The following is a 13,852-nucleotide window of genomic DNA, read 5'->3' as shown; positions in this document are numbered from 1 at the left end:
TGGAGGGCCCCTAGGCATACAAGTACATTGGGCCCCCTTCCCCGCCCCACCCCATCATGCGCCTAGGTGGAAACAGGAAGCTGCGTCAGAGGGAAGCTTTGGGCATGCAGCACCGCTTGCATAATTACAGTTCCCGTTGCCTTTCTTACCCGCGTTGCTTGCTTGTCTTACTTTCCGTTGATTGGGGGGGCTGCATTGCCAATTGGCGTGGGGCCCGTGTTGCTGATCGGGGGGGGGGGGGGGGGGCCGCGTTGCCAATCGATGCTGGAGGGGCCCATTGCCATTTGGAAAAAACAATGTTGATGCCCTCCTTCATCGGGCTCCCCTGACCATTTTGGGCCCTAGGCACCTGCCTACTTGGCCTATTGGTTAATCCTGCCCTGGTCAGGGTTGCCCCCTTTCGCTTCTTCATTTGTGGCTAAATGCAAGAGGCCTGCTCCTTGCCCTGATGGCCTGGTGGAGGGGCAGGGGCACGACCTGGGCACAACTTCACCGAAAGCCAGCCAGTAAAGGGGGAAATCCCCCCCCCCCTAAGTGGTTAGATCGAACTCCCTTAGGCACGAAGCAGATCGCAATGGCAAGAAGGCGTGCAGAGAAGTGCGAGAGGCTCTTTAAGAATCGAACGTCCGCTGCGATTGGGCCCGGCGGGCCGCACGTGACCTCACAGCTGATCTCCCGGGTTCCACCGCCTTGTTGTGATCGCCGCGACTTCCTCCTCCTTCTCCTCCGGGGTCTGCGGAGGGGCGCGAGACGGGCATGGCGCACTCCGGCCCGCTCGGTGCCCTGGAGCAAGGCTTCCCGATCCGCGTGGAGCACGACCGCAAGCGCCGGCAGTTCACGATCAGGCTGAACGGTGGGTGCCCGATCCGGGGGGGGGGGGGGGTCAGCCGGTGCCAGCCTCGCAAGGCTTAGATTAGATTGTAAGCTCTTCTGAGCAGGGACTGTATGCATGTAAATAGGGTGCAGGGAGGGAAGTGGCTCAGCTGCGCCCTGGGCTGGGGGGCTGTTGCTAGATGAGCGCCCGCTTTATTGCAAGCTATTTGGGCAGAAGCGGGGGGGGGGGGTTATTTTACACCTTAAGACGGGGCCGCTTTTGATTTCCTCAAAGTTCTGCTTTGAAACCCTGGACTCAGCCACGAAGTTTTTCCAAGCTTTTAACAAATGGGAGGGGGGAGGGGGCGGCTTTGGGACCTTTCTGGGGTTCCCAGCAAAGCGCTTTACATATTCTATACAGGGTTACGTGACTTGCCCAAAGTCACAAGGAGATGCAGGGGGACACATTGGATGGAAGGGGGAGATGCTGGATGGAAGGAGGGAGGTTGGGAGAGAGAGAGGAAGGGAAAGGGACTCAATACTCTGTATGTCTGTGGTTTACAAATTATATACAGGGACTTATTTTGTACCTGGGATGTTGGAGGGTTAACTGACTTGCCCAGAGTCACAAGGAGCTGCATGGAGACACATTGGAAGGAAGGGGGAGAGATGCTGCAAGGAAGAGAGGAGATAGGAGGAGATGATGGATGGAAGGAGGAACAGAAAGGGACTTGATATACTGCCTGTCTGTGGTTTACAGATTATATACAGGGACTTATTTTGTATCTGGGACGTTGGAGGGTTAAGTGACTTGCCCAGAGTCACAAGGAGATGCAGGGGGACACATTGGATGAAAGGGGGAGATGCTGGATGGAAGGAGAGAGGAAGGGAAAGGGACTCCATACTCTGCCTGTCTGTGGTTTACAGATTATATACAGAGACTTATTTTGTACCTGGGACCTTGGAGGATTAGGTGACATGCCCAGAGCCACAAGGAGATGCAGTGGGAACACATTGGATGGAAGGGGGCAGAGAGAAAGAAAGGAAGGGAATGGGACTTGATATACTGCCTTTCTGTGGTTACAAAACACTTTATGTTTTCAGGTACTTATTTTGTACCTGGAGCAACAGAGGTTAAGTGACTTGCCCAGAGTCACAAGGAGATGGAAGGGAGAGATGCTGGATGGAAGGAGGGAGAGAGAGAGAGAGAGAGGAAGGGAAAGGGACTCAATACTCTTTATGTCTGTGGTTTACAGATTATATACAGGGGCTTATTTTGTACCTGGGATGTGGGAGGGTTAACTGACTTGCACAGAGTCACAAGGAGTTGCAGGGGGACACATTGGATGGAAGGGGGAGAGAAAGGAGAGATGCCGCAAGGAAGGGAAGAGATAGGAGGAGATGGTGGATGGAAGGAGGAACAGAAAGGGGCTTGATATACTGCCTGTCTGTGGTTTACAGATTATATACTGGGACTTTATACCTGGGATGTTAGAGGGTTAAGTGACTTGCCCAGAGTCACAAGGAGATGCAGGGAGACACATTGGATGGAAGGGGGAGATGCTGGATGAAAGGAGGGAGAGGAAGGGAAAGGGACTCGATACTCTGCCTGTCTGTGGTTTACAGATTATATACTGGGATTTTGTACCTGGGATATTGGAGGGTTAAGTGACTTGCCCAGAGTCACAAGGAGATGCAGGGGGAGATGCTGGATGGAAGGAGGGAGAGAGAGAGGAAGGGAAAGGGACTCGGTACTCTGCCTCTGTGGTTTACAGATTATATACAGGGACTTATTTTGTACCTGGGACGTCGGAGGGTTAAGTGACTTGCCCAGAGTCACAAGGAGATGCAGGGGGAGATGCTGGATTGAAGGCAAGAGAGAGAAGGAGATGCTGATGGAAGGAGACAGACAGGGAAGGGAAAGGGACTTGATATACTAAAAGCTCCATCACTAGCAGTATTTAAATCCAAGCTAAAAAGTTCACTTTTTTTTTTAGGCTGCTTTGAACTCCTAACTCCCACTTAAAGATACTTAGGCTTATCTTACCATTCTCCCTGTGAAAAACTCCCCAACCCCTGTATGTACTGTTTGTCTAAACTAAATTGTAAGCTCTTCTGTTACATCTTAAATGCTCATGTACAGCGCTGTGTACGCCTTTCAGCGCTTTAGAAATGTTAAGTAGTAGTAATACAAAGTGCTTTACACATTATATACAGGGACTTTTTTTGTACCTGGAGCAACAGAGGGTTAAGCGACTTGCCCGGAGTCTCAAGTTGCTCCAGTGAGAACACATTGTATGGAAGGGAAAGAGAACGGAGAGATGCTCAGTGGCATAGTGTGGGTGGGAGGCGCCCAGGGGGGTGTTGCTTCCTCCTTGACACTCCCCCACTCCTTCTGCACCCCCATGCCATACTTGCGCTGTCCCTTTCCACTCCCGTACCTCTAAATTTTCATCAGCGTGAACAGCTTCTCCACCTGTGGCTCACGCTAGCTTTCCCTCTGACATCACTTCTGGCTCCGTGACCTGGAAGTGATTTCAGAGGGAGCCAGGCTAGAGTAGTTGCTCACGCTGTCAAAGATTTTAAAAGAGGTACCAGGGGTTGGAGAATGGAGGACACGAGCGGGGGGGGGGGGGAGGGTGGCCAGGTGCCGGCACCCTCACCCTCACCGAGAATGTGCCCGAGGCTGTCCACCCCTGACCACCCCCCTTACTATGCCACTGGAGATGCTGCAAGGAAGGGGGGGAGATGCTGGAAGGAAGAAAGCAGACAGAGAGAGAAGGAATAGAAAGGGACGTGATCTAGTGCAGACATGGGCAACTCCTGTTCTCAGGGGCTGGAATCCAATTGGGTTTTCAGGATTTCCCCAATGAATATGCATAAGATCTAGTAGCATACAATGAAAGAAGTGCATGCAAACATATCTCATGCAAATTTATTGGTGAAATCCTGAAAACCCAACTGGATTGCGGCCCTCGAGGAGGGACTTTGACACCCCTGTTCTAGACAATATAGCAGACAGTACTGTACTTTGAAATCCATTGCTCGATGTACAGGAGTGACAAAAAAAAAATCCCAAACAGAAGGTTGGGAATTATTAGGAAAGGCGTAGAGAACAAAGCAAAGAGTATCTTAATGCAAATTTGTGAAACAGCTCCTTAAATATTGTCTGCAAGACTAGGGGACACTCGATGAAACTGCAGGGAAATACTTTTAAAACCAATGGGAGGAAATAGTTTTTTCACTCTGAGAATAGTTAAATTCTGTAACGCAATTGCCAGAGGTTTTGGTAAGAGCAGATAGCGTAGTTGGTTTTAAGAAAGGTTTTGGACAAGTTTCTGGAGGAAAAGTCCATAATCTGTTATTGAGAAAGACCTGGGGGAAGCCACTGTTTGGCCTGAATCGGTAGCATGGAATGATGCTGCTCTTTGGGTTTTTGTCAGGTACTAGGGACCCGGATTGGCTACTGTGAGAATGGGTTCCTGGGCTTGATGGACTGTTGGTTTGACCCAATAAGGCTGTTCTTATGTTCTTAATTCTGGCTGCCTCATCTAAAACAAGATATAGTGGAATTAGAAAAAAGTACATAGAAAGGGATGAAATGACGTTCCTATTAGGAAAGGCTAGGGCTCTTAAGTAGAGAATGACATCCCCGCAGGAACACATTTTCCCGTCCCATCCCATCCCATTGAGTTCTTTTCCTGTCCCTGCCCCATTCCTACAAGCTCTGTCCTCATCTGCACAAGCCTCAAATGCTTTAAAATCCTAAGTGGCAACATTCTAGAGCTCAGATTGTGATGTCATAATGCCTCATTCCACCAATGCCTAAGCTCCATCCTCATCTGTACAAGCCTCAAACCCTTTCAAACCCTAAGTAGCAACATTGTAGAGCTCAGATTGTGATGTCATAATTCCTCGTTCCACCAATGCCTAAGCTCCGTCCTCATCTGCACAAGCCTCAAACCCTTGAAATCCTAAGTAGCAACATTCTAGCGCTCAGATTGTGATGTCATAATGCCTCATTCCACCAATGCCTAAGCTCCGTCCTCATCTGCACAAGCCTCAAACCCTTGAAATCCTAAGTAGCAACATTCTAGCGCTCAGATTGTGATGTCATAATGCCTCATTCCACCAATGCCTAAGCTCCGTCCTCATCTGCACAAGCCTCAAACATTTTAAAATCATAAGTGTTTGAGGCTTGTGCGGTTAAGGCAGACCTTACAGGTATGGAGCAGACAGGGACCATGACAAAACTCACAGGGATGGGACGGGGAAAATGAGTTCCTGTGGGGATGGGGAAAAATTTCTCCCTGTGTCATTCTCTGTACTACGCTGCACCACTCTAGAAATCAAAATGTAGTAAAAGTGAGCCAAGTAAAGGACAATCAAGCCATTGTGACATCACTGATGAGGTTGGCTCTTATTGGTAGAATGAGGCATTATGATGTCTGGTTATCAGAGGCTGAAACTCTTCACACTATTTATTTGTTCCATTTTCTACACCAGGGGTAGGGAACTCCGGTCCTCGAGAGCCGTATTCCAGTCAGGTTTTCAGGATTTCCCTAATGAATATGCATGAGATCTATTTGCATGCACTGCTTTCAATGCATATTCATTGGGGAAATCCTGAAAACCCGACTGGAATACGGCTCTCGAGGACCGGAGTTCCCTACCCCTGTTCTCCGAAGTACTCTTAAGCTTGAAGAAGAGATGACTGAGGGAGGATTTTCAAAAAAGAAAGATGTATAAAAAGGGGCAGATGGGCGTGTGTTTTTAGGGGGGTTTTAACCAAACCATTCCAATTAGCTATTTTCAAAACCTATGTTCTAGATCAGTGATCTCAAAGTCCCTCCTTGAGGGCCGCAATCCAGTCGGGTTTTCAGGATTTACCCAATGAATATGCATTGAAAGCAGTGCATGCACATAGATCTCATGCATATTCATTGGGGAAATCCTGAAAACCCAAGGAGGGACTTTGAGACTCCTGTTCTAGACTGATTTCTATGTTTTGTCTAAATCTCAAAGGTGAGATTAGGGCAGATTTATGACTTGGATGCTTTTATGCCATAATTGAACATTTAAAAATACGTCCAGAGCTCAGTTTGGAAGTCTGGGGCTAGACCTGTTTTAACAACAAAGAAGTGCCAAAAGGAGCCCAAACTGACCAGATATATAAGCCTGACTACCCACACTTTCTCAGTGGTCAACAACTCCTCCCCCCCCCCCCCCTCACTATCAAAGATGTGAATGAAACAGTATTTACCTGCCTGGTCTCCAACTCAAACTCTTTGCAGGGCCACATTTTGGATTTGTAGGTACTTGGAGGGCCGCAGAAAAAAATAGTTAATGTCTTATTAAAGAAATGACCATTTTGCAGGAGGTAAAACTCTATAGTTTATAAATCTTTCCTTTTGGCTAAGTCTTAATCATAATATTGTCATTTATAGCTAAAGAGATTTATGATCAAGAAACGGTTTTATTTTACTTTTGTGACTATGATAAACATACCGAAGGCCTCAAAATAGTACCTGGCGGGCCCTGAGTTTGAGACCACTGTTTTAAAGCAACAAGCAGGTTCCTGGAGGCCTAGTAGGCGGTGTAGTCAACCATAGAGATGGGAACTCAGGCCCATATCCCATCGTCAAGAATTTAGAAAACTCAAGAGCTTCACCAATAATAATAATTTTATTTTACACGGGTCTTTCCCATACGCTATGGCCATTTTATGCCGCGGCCGGAAAATGGCACTTTTTCCCATTTTCCAAATTAATGGCCACAGAATGTCCTCATTCTGGTTTAGCCGGGCAGCCATGGAAAGGTTTCCCTTCTCCGATGGTTGTCATTGAATATAGTGATAACAGGACAGTAGCTTCACAGAGGACTTGTCGGCTGAAGACACTTTTAGCGAAGCACCGCCGTGTGTTGAGAAGGGCTGAAAATGAAGGCTGTTAAGATCGTCAAATGATATCGTTCTCCACAACTCGTCTTAGAAGCAAATAGAAAGACAATACAAAGCTTTATCTCAGGATAAAGAGTGACAACAATTTTGATGATGAACTATTGATTGTGGACATTTCATTTATTTAACTTTCACGGTTTTATACTATTGGTGGTGTCTGTGAAGGTGAAAATAGTTGAAAACTGTAGAAAAAAATCTGTTAATGTGTTTGGTATATGTTTGATAATTGATTATGAAAAGTTTATGATAATTATTACATCAATATTTTATATATACACATATTAATTTTGCCCTTAGTGCGCAGCCATTAAAAAAATTTGTATGAATTTTGCTTAACTTAGCAATTAAAATAATTCTTGCTCACTGGAAAGACTTTTTAAGAGTTGAATACTTGGAACGGTGGAATTTAGTAAGTCTAACTGCTAAGTACGAGAGAGAGTTTGCGGAAAGAAAGGGATGTTTGCATATTTTTAAAAAAGTTCAGAATCCCCTCACAAAATATAGCGATATGTCACATTTAAAATGAATATCTTTTTTTTTTTTGGGGGGGGGGGGTAATGTACATCCGTGCTATTAGTTTTCTTATGTTTAGTCTTACCCCCTCTGCTAAGAAACCATGCTAGCAGTTTCTAGCGCAGGGAGACGTGCTGGATGGCCCGCGTTACTCCCGATGCTCATAGGAGCTCAGTGAGCATCGGGAGCAGCACGGGCCATTCAGCGCGGCTCTCTGTGCTAAAAACCGCTAGCGCGGTTTCGTAGAAGAGCGGGGGGTTAGGGTCAGCATTATTTGTATACTGATTATTGTAATTAATCTGTTTTGTGAGGTAGCACATGTCATGCGGTAATCCTTTGTACCCCCTGTTCGATTAAACTGCGCTAGCAGTTTTTTGCGCAGAGAGCCGCACTGAATGGCCTGCGCTGCTCCCGACGCTCATAGGAACTCTGTGAGCGTCGGGAGCTGCGCGAGCCATTCAGCGCAGCTTCCCGCTCTAGAAACTGCTAACGCACTTTAATAGAAGAGGCCCTTAATGTGATGTAGGCGCATGCTGGTACTTACTGCAGTTTATTAAATTGGCCCCTTAATTATTATTAAGCGTGTATTTTGTGTGTGTAGGCATGTGATTATTTTCAATTTTGTTTTATAACTCTTTCTTAGTGATTTTTAAATACAGCATCTGATATGGATGATGTAGAAAATGGACCAGGAAATGAGACTAATCTATTTTCCTGTTTCCCATATCATCACTGCACTTCTTCACATTGACTTTTAGTTGCCTTTTTCATATTTTCCACTCCCTTCAGGGCAGGGGTCTCCAACTCAAACCCTTTGCAGGGCCACCTTTTGGATTTGTAGGTCCTTGGAGGGCCTCAGAAAAAAATAGTTAATGTCTTATTAAAGAAATGACCATTTTGCAGGAGGTAAAAACTCTTTATACCTTATAAATCTTTCCTTTTGGCTAAGTCTTAATAATAATATTGTAATTTACAGCTAAAGAGACAGATGATCAAAGACACCGTTTTATTTTACTTTTGTGATTATGATAAACATACTGAGGGCCTCAAAATAGTACCTGGTGGGCCGCATGTGGCCCCCGGGCCACGAGTTTGAGACCACTACTTCAGGGTGTCCACTTTATTACAAATTTTGATATCCGTAAAAAGGCAAACCTTTCCTTTTTTTGTTTTCAACATTTTATTGAAAATTTTTAAAATACATAAAAAAGTACAAACCAATACAAAAATACAACCATAGATTCTAAGGATACAAAGATTAATAAGCTGCGTCATAGCGAGTAAGTTGGGAGCATGAAAGAATCATAGTCAGTATGTATCAAGAGGGGCCCATGTCTTGAAAAAACTGGAAATATTATTTTGTTTAAATGCTATTATTTCTTCTTATTTTCTGATAGAACAGAGATGATTCCACCATTCAGTGAAGTTCAAACCTTTCCTTCTAACTGTTCAGCAATGTCACTCACAAATATACTGAACAGAATCAGCCCCAACACCGATTCTTGTGGCACTCCACTGCTCACCTTTCCTTTCTCCAAGTGAATTCCGTTAACCACCACCCTCTGACTTCTGTCCGTCAACCAGGTTCTAATCCAGTTCACCACTTTGGGTCTTAAATTCTGCCCGTCAGGTTTATTCGAGAGCCTCCTATGTGGAAACGTATCAAAGGCTTTGCTGAAATCTTAAGTAAATTACTAGTCCCTGGTCGCCCTGTCAAATAATTTAATCAGATTCGTTTGGCACGATTTACTTTTAATGAAGCCATGTTGCTTCGGATCTTGTAACCCATTGGATTCTAGAAAGTTCACTATCCTTTCCTTCAGCAACACTTTCATTATTTTTCAATAACCGAAGCGAGGCTTACCGGCCTATAGTTTCCTGCTTCATCTCTGAGACCACTTTTGTTAAAGAGGGACGACATCCACTCTTCAATCTCACGGAACCTCTCCCGTCTCCAAGGAGTTATTGAACAAATCTTTAAGAGGACCCACCAGAACCTCTCTGAGCTCCCTCAATATCCTACACATGACATGACATAGCAACTTCTATTAATGTTTTAAACATAGTTATTCCAATTTTAAATTTAATTCGTGCTGGCATCAGTAGCTTAATGTAAGGTGGAATAGAAGGCTTTCACTGAATCATATCTTCAAACCAAAAATCATACGGAACAGCTATATTCTGAATCGTTCGCGGTCGACAGTGGTGAAAAGGCTGCCCGTGCCAGCAAACACACATGGCGCTCCTGCAGGCATTTTCAAAAAGGCTCTCTCTACATCAGTAGATTCTTTTCCAAAATGCCACCTGGAGACTTCAAACTCTAAAATGGGGCTCCGCTTCTTATGATGCAGTTTCTCACCTAAATCTGAATGTTATCAGGGAGTGATTTAAAAGTCCAGTAATTATTTCCTCTGTTGGCTGCAAGTTAAATATTAACTTAAGATAGAGATTAAATGACTTTTTCTCACACGGTATCTCTTGCCTGTTTCTGGTCAGGTTGCCACGACAGAGCGGTCTTGCTCTATGAATATGTAGGGAAAAAGACTGTTGATCTTCAGCACACGGAGGTCCCGGACGCCTACAGAGGGAGAGGGATAGCCAAACATCTGGCTAAGGTAGGTGAACACTGGCCTGACTGCACCCTCCATTCACGACTTCCCTTTATGAACTGACCTAAAACATGACCTCCTGTCCGTCCCATCTTTAAGATGTATTAATACCTGAAAAAAGCGTATTTTTTCAGATGTAGCCCCACAAACATGGAATTCACTGCCAAAACAACTGAGGGAAGAGATGTCATTAGATAAATTCAAAGGTTTACTAAAAAGCTTTCTGTATAAAGACACTTTCGACAGTTAAGACTTCCAAAAGGCTTTGATTATTCTTTTTCTGCCTGTCCTTATATTTTGTCCTCTAATTGTTTTGGAGGAGGGGGGATTTCCTATCACAAATTGTAGTTTTCCCAACATCCCTTTCGTATCTAATAAGCCACGTTTGTCCATGTCGATGTTCTTAATTGTTTTTTGGGGGGGTTTCGTATCACAAATTGTACTTTTCCCAACATCCCTTTCGTATCTAATAAGCCACGTTTGTCCATGTCGACGTTCTTAATTGTTTTGGGGTTGGGTTTTTTTCCCTATCACAAATTGTAGTTTTCCCAGCATCCCTTTCGTGACCAAGAGGTACACAAATGTTATACCAGCGGTATGATTGTAGGATTCTAATCACAGCACATAAGCTTCCAATGACATTTTGCAAAATAATAATGCAGTCTTATTAATTTGAACAGGGTAATCCAAACACTTATCTTAATCCAACAGACGAAAAAGGTTGACCCCGGCCTCGACACGAGCCACGTTTTGCGACTGCTACCTCAGGAAGCCAGACAGAAGTTTTTTTGTTTTTATTTTCAAAAATGCCTTAATCCTATTGCGTTACTAGATGTTACCCAGTAGAAACAAAATGAAAAGACGCTCGGCCTTTGATGCATAAAAGGGTCTTGGGGAGGGGGGGCTTCTACCAATCCCGGCAGCAGGCTACCGTGAACCCTATGCAAATGGATTACAAGGAGCTCCATCGTATTAAAGCGAACACTCCTTGTATGCAGAGAAGGGCGTTACGCCCACCTCTTACTGTGCAAAGTTTTCCGGCAGGTTGGAGCCGCCGGTAGCAGTTTGCGCGTGTTTTGTGCGAGTGTGTGTTCCACACCTAAGGTCAGAAGGCAGCTGTTGAGCACGGGATACACATTCAAAACAAATCTTGCTATCTTTGAGATTCTGCATGGAATCTTGTTACTCTTTGGGATTCCAGAATGTTGCATCTATTTGGGTTTCTGCCAGGTACTACTGATCTGGATTGGCCACCGTGAGGACAGGCTACTGGTCTGACTCAGTAAGATTATTCCTATGTTCTTATGCTAAATGATGGTCTCTTTTTTTACTCTGATGACTGATGCTTTCAGCGGAGGGCCATCAGCGACTTCTCATGTACTGAAGAATCGCAGTATAACAGAGACGGTTTATCTAGTTTACTTTTATATTCAATAAAAAATTAAATTTAAAAAAAATTATTTTCATGATAAATACACTGATAACCACTTGTTTTTTGAGCCTAAGAAAGTACTTCAGAACAAAACCCCTAAAAACAAACCAGCTCAGACGGGCGCCATTTCCTTGCGGAGAGAGGCCACTTTGAGGGGATAGTCATTAAAAAGTAACAACTTCTTCCCTTCATATTCCAGATGGTCCAGTTTTCTGAAAGCTTGCAGAAGGAGTTCCTTTTCTCTCCAGTTCAGGTAGCGGGCAATCGCTGCTCTGGGCCGGTTGTTGTCTCCAGAGCATTATTCGCCGATGACGCCAAACTAAGTAATGTAGTGGGCAAATGCACAACGGACGAAGATTCAATGCCCGACAACATGATGCACGACCTACTCCTACTGGAGCGCTGGTCTAGGACCTGGCAATTTAGCTTCAATGCCAAAAAATGCAAAGTCATGCACCTAGGCAACCATAATCCATACAAGACTTATACCCTTAATGGTGAGATCCTAACAAGAACAGTAGCAGAACGAGACTTGGGGGTGATCGTCAGTGAGGACATGAAGGCTGCCAGTCAGGTAGAGCAGGCCTCATCCAAGGCAAGACAGATCCTAGGTTGCATACGCAGGGGTTTCGTCAGCCGTAAGCCGGAAGTCATTATGCCATTGTATAGATCCATGGTGAGGCCCCACCTGGAATACTGTGTGCAATTCTGGAGGCCACATTATCGCAAAGATGTGCTGAGATTGGAGTCGGTTCAGAGACTGGCCACCCGGATGGTCTCGGGACTCAAAGATCTCCCGTACGAAGAACGGTTAGACAAACTGCAGCTATACTCGCTCGAGGAGCGCAGAGAGAGGGGGGACATGATCGAGACGTTCAAATATCTCACGGGCCGCATCGAAGCGGAAGAAGATATCTTCTTTTTCAAGGGACCCATGGCAACAAGAGGGCATCCGTGGAAAATCAGAGGCGGGAAACTACGAGGTGACACCAGGAAATTCTTTTTCACTGAAAGGGTGGTTGATCGTTCGAATAGTCTTCCACTACAGGTGATTGAGGCCAGCAGCGTGCCTGATTTTAAGGCCAAATGGGATCGACACGTGGGTTCTATTCACTAGGCAAAGGTAGGGGAGGGTCATTAGGGTGGGCAGACTAGATGGGCCGTGGCCCTTATCTGCCGTCTATTTCTATGTTTCTATGTTACTTTTTCTCATTGCTGCCATGTTTTTACGCTCGTTGCTTTACATGCCTGTTTTCTCCTGTTATTGTCTGCTTCCCTCTTGGTTGTATGTTCCTTTTGCAATTGCTAATAAAGATATTCCGAAAAAAAACAACCCAAACTCCAAAACCAGCTAGAATCAGAAGACCCATGAATGTTATATTATAGGGCGGCAGCACCTGACCATATGATCCCACTGCTCTTCTCACAAGTCCCACATTATTAGCACTAGGTCAGTTTCCTATGCTTTTGTAGTGCATCTGCTCCTAGAAAAGTCCTGCCTCTGTTTTTTTTTTTTTTTTTAGTGAGGGTGGGGGGAACAGTTTGGCTTGGCCCCAAATTAGATCAGCTACCCACGCTCATTTCATTACCTTCTGGTCCCACACTGCAGATTGAATTCTCAAGCAAAGTTTTGGGCATCATTATTGACTCTACACTTTCATTTAATGACCATCTCAACTGTCTGGTTAAAAAAATGTTTTTTTTAGTCTTCACATGTTGAGAAAAGTGAGATCCTGCTTCCACCACCAACATTTTGCTGTCCTTGTACAATTAATCATTCTTTCCAGACTGGACTATTGTAACTCTAAGTCTAACCAAGAAAAGTCTTCAAAGACTTCAGCGGATCCAGAACACTGTGGCTAGGTTGATCTTCGCAAAAAGTAGATTTGATCATGTTATCCCCTGCTTCTGTCAAAACTTCACTGGCTTCCAGTGATTTCTAGGGTTCACTTTCAATGTGCCTGCCTAACATTAAAGATCCTGCATGGCATTCTTCCTCCCCTAATTCCACTACCTTGGAATTCTACGAAACCTGACACTACCAGATCCACCCAAAAACTTAAACTACCTTTCCCCTCGTTAAAAGGCGTCATCTATGCGGGAAAATTAGGGAAATCTCTTTTCTTCAGAATCACTGAGCTTTGGAATAACCTTCCTGCCCTGCTGTGGAATCTGGGCTCCTTCCAATTATTCCAAAATTATTCCAATTATTTCAAAACTTGACTAGTTTCAAAAATGTAAATCTCGCTACCCTCTTTATAACCACTAATTCTTATGTTTTTCCTTCCTTATATTGAAATTCCTGTAAACCGTGCCGAGCTCTATCTTCATAGAGAGAATGCGGTATATAAACTTAAGGCTAGACGATTTAAGCCCTCTCCTCCAATTCCCTCTGCCTGAGCTAAATGTTATGTTATATGTAATCTCATATCGCGCCAAATCCTCGCAAAGAAAAGTTCGAGGCAGAATTATTGCTGCAAAAAAATAAACATACAATGCAAAAATCAAAATCAGATTACACTCCTA

At 44.6% G+C, this 13,852-nt stretch overlaps 1 protein-coding gene across 1 annotated transcript in view; it reads left to right on the top strand.

Moving 5' to 3' along the window:
• The first annotated feature begins 691 nt into the window (after positions 1–691).
• The window catches only part of NATD1 (N-acetyltransferase domain containing 1), a 30,937-nt gene continuing 17,776 nt past the window's right edge, over positions 692–13,852 (top strand). The window contains exons 1-2 of the mRNA XM_033914117.1: positions 692–853; positions 9,782–9,900. Of these exons, the coding sequence (XP_033770008.1) occupies positions 757–853; positions 9,782–9,900 (216 nt within the window). The 5' untranslated portion in view covers positions 692–756. The remainder of the gene's footprint in view (positions 854–9,781; positions 9,901–13,852) is intronic.

The sequence above is a fragment of the Geotrypetes seraphini genome, chromosome 11 (assembly GCF_902459505.1).
Source record: "Geotrypetes seraphini chromosome 11, aGeoSer1.1, whole genome shotgun sequence".
Classification (NCBI taxonomy): domain Eukaryota; kingdom Metazoa; phylum Chordata; class Amphibia; order Gymnophiona; family Dermophiidae; genus Geotrypetes; species Geotrypetes seraphini.
Note: the sequence above shows the minus strand (reverse complement) of the source record. Positions and strands in the feature narration are given on the sequence as shown.